Source organism: Pteropus alecto, unplaced genomic scaffold (assembly GCF_000325575.1).
Source record: "Pteropus alecto unplaced genomic scaffold, ASM32557v1 scaffold41, whole genome shotgun sequence".
Taxonomy (NCBI): Eukaryota; Metazoa; Chordata; class Mammalia; order Chiroptera; family Pteropodidae; genus Pteropus; species Pteropus alecto.
Window position 1 is genome coordinate 2,287,530 of NW_006430464.1, and position 6,653 is coordinate 2,294,182.

The 6,653-nt window shown below is 55.7% G+C and overlaps 1 protein-coding gene across 1 annotated transcript in view; it reads right to left on the reverse strand.

The window, feature by feature from the left end:
- The window catches only part of ZSWIM9 (zinc finger SWIM-type containing 9), a 16,063-nt gene that overhangs the window by 2,567 nt on the left and 6,843 nt on the right, over positions 1-6,653 (reverse strand). Inside the window, exon 4 of the mRNA XM_025048848.1 lies at positions 5-117. Coding sequence (XP_024904616.1) covers positions 5-117 — 113 coding nt within the window. The remainder of the gene's footprint in view (positions 1-4; positions 118-6,653) is intronic.

Sequence of the window (6,653 nt, forward strand, 5' to 3'; positions counted from 1 at the left end):
CGGCAGCCGGTCCACCAGGAGCATGCGCGGGAAGCGCCGCAGCAGCGCCCGCGTGCGCGACGTCAGGAAGAACACGGTCTCCACCACCGCCTGGTTCTCCATGAACACGAGCTTCACCTGCGGGCAGGGAGACAGGGGGGCAGGTCAGGGACGCCGGGGCCGTCCCCCGCCCCAGCTCCCCGACCTCGCTTTCCCCCCACCCCTGGGGAAATGGGAATCCACCCATTCAAGCGGGCGTGCATTTATTCCGTTGACCGGCGGGAGGCAGTGCAGGCCCCCGGAGGCCGACCGCCCGTGTCTGCGATCCGGGCACCGCCGTCTAAACAGCCGTGTGATTTCTGCACACTCGACAGCCTGAGTCCTTTTCCCTATTCGGGACGATGTGTTCATTCTTTCATGCGCCGCCGAGAGGGAGTCTAGTCTAGGGCAGCGGTTCTCAAAGTGTGGGCCCTGGGCCGGGAGCATCAGCATCGCCTGCGGGGACCTTGACAGAAACGGACATTCTCAGGCCGCCCAGTCCCTGCTGGGTCAGGAACTCCGGGGGCGGCGCCCAGCAATCTGCAGTGACGTGCGCTCCAGGAGATGCCCACGCAGGCTCAAGTGTGAGAGCCACTGGCGTAGTAAGAAACGCACAGACCGTGGAGCCAGGTTGCGGGGGACCTGAGTCCAGGCCCCACACTTTCTAACCTCCCTTCATAACCTCTCTGTGCCTCAGTTTCCTCCTTAACCTCCTCGTTCCCCAGTTTCCTCTTCCAGGAAGTAGTCATTCCCTCCCACATGGAGCTTCTGGTCCAGCAGCCTCTGGGGCCAGACTGCCCGGGCTGACATTTCTCAGCTGAGTGGCTTCCAGCAACTTCCCTGACCTCCACCTCATCTGTAAAATGGTGATGGTGACAGTTATCCCTGATTGGATGACCGAAGTCGATTAAGGCGTTTAGACTACTGCCTGGCACAAATGATATTACTATGATTCAACAATAATCACTCTCAAAGTGCCTATTACCGTCACTGTCATCTCTGCGCAAAGGCCGCGTCCTCACGAAGGCCTGCTCTGCCCGTCCTGAGCACACATCCCGCTAGCCCCTTCAGCCATGGCGCTTACTACCCTGACGCGTGTCGCATCTCGATGTGATCTGTTTGTCGCCCCTTTGCCCTCCCGGAGATGTAGGCCCCGCCCCGCCAGGCCAGCGTTGAGTTCACGTTTGCATCCCTGATCCTTTGAATGGCACTTGGCCCAGGTACCAGCTCAGCCCGCCCTGAACGAGCACGCGAACGCGTGAGCGTCTGCTGATGCCCGAAGCCGGCGTCTTTGCAGTGGAGGCTCCGGGAACGCAGTCTGATTGTGAAGGCTGGCTTTGTCGCTTACTAGCTGTGAGTCCTCGGGCAAGTGACTTCCCCTGCATTTTGGCCTCAGTTTCCTCGTCTGCAAAATGGGGATAACGATGCCTATCAAACAGGGTTGCGGTGAGGCTAAAACGGGATCATCTGTGCCCAAAGCTCGGAACGATGGCTGGCACGTATCAGACCAGCTATTATTACTGTCTTGGGCTCTGGGCAGCGCTCAGGGTGGTGACTGCCCCCTTGCTGGAGCACAGGTCTCTCTTGGCTCCTGCCGCCCCGGGATGCCCGGTGTCCCCTCCGCCCAGGCATGTCCACTGCAGTCACCTGTGCTTGCTCCCTCCGCTGCATCTCCGATTGCTGCAGTGCCGCGGGCCTGACCTGGCCCCCTCCCCCTCCCCCTCTCTAGGCTCTGCCGAGGCCATCTCATCCAGCCACACAGCCGCCATCACCCCTCTGCTGATACCTCCCCTCCGCTGATATCTCCCCATGCTGTATCTCCAGGCTCCAGACCCACCTACTTAACTGCCTCTGAAGCAACGCGGCCCCTGGACAGCTCATGCATCCCTCGAGACAGGTCGCCCAAAGCCGCATTTGCTTCTCGCCCCCGCGGCCCGCCCCTTCTCAGTCGCCCCGTGTCCATCACTGGCTCACCACGCACCGTGACTTTCCAAACGAGTCCGGAATCTGACCAGTCCCCCCACCCCCTGACCACCACCGGCCCCTCTCGCCTGGATTATGGTAGCCGCCGCTAGCCGGGCTGCCCGTCCCCACCTGAGTCCCCTTGTCTGCTCCCCACACGGGCGCCAGAGGGGTGTTTCCCAAACTCCAGCTGGATCACCCCTTCCCGTGTGAAAATCTTTCTCAGGACTTCCTGTCACACGCCCCGCTATGTAAGTACAATGCAGAATTCACACCATGCTGCGGGCTGGGCGAGCGGGCCCTGGGCCCTCCTCCTCTGTCCCTCTCACTGCCTCGGCCACCCTGGCCTCATTATCAGTGTGCAAAAGCCACTTAATTGGGCAGGGAGGTTGGCGATGGTCAGGGCCCCTTCAGCCAGGCCCTGCTGGAGCCGACCCACAGCTTCAGAACTAGGATTTGAATACAGAGACCAACTAGGATTTGAATACAGAGCACAGATCTCTCCTCAATCCACCCTGCCACGACCCAACCTCATCTTCCAAGACCGGCTAGAGAGCACTGGGCAGTTCTCAGCCTTCAAGGGGGAAAAAAAAAATGACAACAAAAAGAAAACAAAAAAACAAAACTCGAGAAAAAAACTCTCGTAGAATCCGAAGAGAACCAGGAAATTGCCGTCCTAACGCTAAAATCACTCAGCGGCTTAAAAAGTACTGGGATTCAATAAATTTTACCGAAAAACGGAGTAAGCTTACTACTGAATTAGTTACAACGCTATGGTCATTTCTTCAACCATCATTCATTCTTATGCTATTGCTTTATGATTGAACTTATCTCAGCAGAAGTTTCGATCTTGAATTCCTCGGTCCAACACGTTAGCTACTAGCCACATGCAGCTATTAACGTTTAGGTTAAAACGTTTAAAAATCGATAAAAATTCAACGCCCCCAGTCGCACGAGTCGCATTTCAAGTGCTCGGAGCCCCACGAGGCTGGTGGCTACTCCGCTGGCTGTCGCAGACCTAACATTTACCTCCGTCTCCCCAGACCGTTCTACTCGACAGCGCTGTCTAGAAGCGACGGAAAGACGGATGTCGTCAGACGTTAACTGGACTTACTGTGGGGATCGTTTCACAGTATGTACAGATGTCGGCTTGAAACCGATGTGATGTGTCCATCACGTCTCGTGAAAAGTCGTAATAGGTGGGATGGGTTAGACGATTTACACGTTTCTGTCGTATGAAGGAAGTCCCTTTTTAAAATTTTATTCTCTTACTAGTTTCAAGTCTGCAGTACTTGGTTAGACGTTTATGTAGCTCATACAACCATCCCCCCCGCCCCCATTGCTCCTTCTCTCCGCCCAGCCATTACATCACTGCTGACTGCCTTCCCTCTGCTGTGCTCCCATCCCCGTGACCCTCTCCCCACTGCTAATTTGAACTTCTTTAACCCTTCGCCCCTTTCTCCCAGCCCCTCCCCCCTCCCCTCTGGCCGTCACCAGATTGTCCTCTACATTCGTGAGTCTGTTTTTGATGAGTTTGTCCTTTTCGTTCCTTCGATTCCGCATGTAAGTGAAATCGTGTGGTATTTATCTTTCTCTGTCTGACTTATTTCACTCAGCACAATAACCTCTAGGTCCTTTCCCGTTTCTCTTTGGGAGTCAGGAATCGGAGGAAAGCAAACACAGCGGAATGCATTTGCCTCGAGACCTGGCCGGGGCTGGCGAGCCCTCGCCTAACTAGAAGCTGACTTCCATTAAGGGGAAAACAGATTCCTGATGTTGAGTTTTCTTTCTAAAGAGGGCAGGGAAGCTTTTCATGAACGGCCATTTGTTCATTAAATGGCATTTCCCGAGCACCTACCAGGTGTCTAGTTCCGTGCCAGGCCTTGAGGAGAGGGAAGGGGCTGAGGTGGGCCCGCCCGGTCCTGCCCTGTTGGACTGGCCCAGCGTCTTTGAGCAATAGCATGACCGGTGTGAATTTCATCTTGGCTCTGGGTAGTCAAGTTCCTGGACCCTGGAGGCAGACCGTGGGATCCACATCCAGGTTCTTCTAGTTACTAGCCGTGTGAATTTGCACACCAGCTGTGTGACTTAGGGAACGTGTCCGAACGTCTCAGCGCCTCAGCTGCTCCCGTTTGCAAAGGTGGGGAGCGTAACCGCGTCAACGTGGTAAAATCGCGATGAAGATTAAACGGGTTGATCCGCACGAAGCATGTAGAACAGCGCCTGGCAAGAGGCAGTGTTTACTGGGCGTCCGCTGCTGTTATTATTATTACCTGAGCATGGAGGGCATGCTCAAGAGACAGGCTAATGGGACTGAGGTTGCTGTGGGGCCCTCTGATTGAGGGTCACTGCTTAGAGGGGACCATTATTTTCCTTATATTGCAGATGCGGGAATCGAGGCAGAAAGACTCCAGATACAGAGTAATGGATGGATTAATGCAGCAGGCCTGGGGTGTCCGAACCCTGCACATTACAAAGAAAAGTTCGGCTCTTGTCTTCGTTTATCTGGGTTTCCTGGGCCACACAGGATCAGCTGGACCTCTGGAGGGGCTGGAGACGGTCAGCCACGCAGGCAGGCGGTCATGTCTACGTGACCGAACCCAAACAAAAACCCTGGACACCGAGGCTCAGGGGGGCCTCCCTGGTTGGCGATACTTAATGCACATTGTCATGCATTGTCGCTGGGAGAACAAGGCGGTGTCCGTAGGACTCCGCTGGGAGAGACGACTGAGAGCTCACACCTGGTCTCGCCCAGACCCCGTCCCATGAGCCTCTTCCCTGTGCTGACTGTCGTCTGCATCCTTTCACTGTGATAAACTGTAGCGTGACGGCTTGGCTGAGTTCTCACTGAACTCGAGGGAGGTCTTAGGGAACCTGACGATGGCGGGGGAGCGACTGCCCAAGGTCACGGAGCTAACGAGTGGCAGGGCTAGGGTCTACGACTAGGACATTGAGAAGGGTTAAAAAAATAAATAAATAAGGAGTGAGAGGAGATGCGTGAGTGACACTTTAGGGGGGTGGTGACCTTCGATGAAGGCGGAGGATACATAAGTGAATGACTATATCTAGAAAATATTTACTGAGCAAATACGACGTGCTGGTTCAGGCACTGAGGGGTCACTATGGCATCTCTGAGTGGGAAGGGACGGCCAGTAAACCAGAGATGAAGAGGAACAAACACGACAACTTCAGGCATGTAACGTGCTGAGGAAAACGGACACCACACACCGAGCCGTTTCTCCGGGCCAGGCACAGTTCCGAGGCGCAAACGCTTCCCTTCCTTAGAAAACCCTCTACGACACACACCGTCCTTCCTGAGCCGGGGCTCAGCTGCTGGCCCGGGGTCCCACGGGAAGTGAGCAGTCGTGCTGGGCTTCGAACCCGGGCAGCCTGGGCCCAGGGTCTGTGGTTCTGACCACCACAGCCCGTGGCCTTCACGGGTGATCGCTCTGGTTGGGCACAGCGGCTGCCGGCTTGAGGCCAACTGGGTGACAGTGTGCACGCAGAGATGGAGCAGGCAGGAAGGACACCCGAGGACCTAGATGAGTGTGGCTGTCGTCGCGGACACACAGATCGGTGGCACTGGGGCTAATTGATCGCAGATGGCCGACTCCCAAAGTGTGAAGACCCGAGGCCGTGCCAGCTAACGCTCCTCCCCACACCTCCCCGTGTCCTTACACAGCTTGTGATGAGCACGGTCCTGGTCCCCACACCTGGTCCCGAGGAAAAGCTCGAGGGATAAGATTAATAGCTAAATAGCTAAAACATTCCTGTTTTCTGGGCACTGTTTTTTACACACACACAAACACTCACACACACACACACATACTCCTCTTCTCTCTTATTCTTTATACAGCAACTCCAACAGTCCTATGAAGTAGTATCTATTATTATCTTCACTCTACAGCTGAACAAACTGAGGCTCAGAGAAGTTCAATAACTTGCTCCCAACTTAAAAGATGCCCCACGGCCAGTGAATGGCACAGCGCAGATGTACATAAAGCTTTCGGCATATGGCGATATAAATAAAATCGGGTTTCTGACTGTTACCATATCGCCCGAAACTGGCTGGTCTGATGTAAAAAGAGGCTCCGGGCACAGAGAACATTCCCTTCGGGAGAAAGAGGCTGAGAATGAGCTGAGAGGCCTGTGTGACTCAGAGCAGGGGAGATGTGGCCTCGGATTCCGGCAGGGCTCAGGGCTTGGCAAAACAGCCCTGTATATGCCTGTGGCTGTCGCCGGCCGTCTGCCAAGTACTTGTGGCTCTCTCGTCCCTGCACGGGGCAGGGCTCAACCTCTCTGCCTCCCGCGGGGTCACGTGACTTGTGTTGACTAAAGAAGTCAGAGTGAGAGCGACCTGGCCTGATGTGCCACTTGCGGTGACATGTTTTGACGGCCCTTCCTGACACATGTGGTGCTTTGGTCGGGCGAATCCCTGTGTGCTGGGTCCGATTCCCGTGACAGGCCTCGAGGCCTCTCGCCTCAGCCTCAGGCTCACTCCTCACTTACCCTGAGCTGGGGCCTCCTCCATGCGTGAGCAGAATGCACAGCTGTGGGGCTGGGCGTGGCCACACCGGATTCTCCCCTTCTTCTCTCCTTCCTCTCTGTCTCCCTTCACATCCGCCCCAGCCCTGAGGCTGGATCAGAGGGGCGGGAAGAGCCCTCCCGAGGGG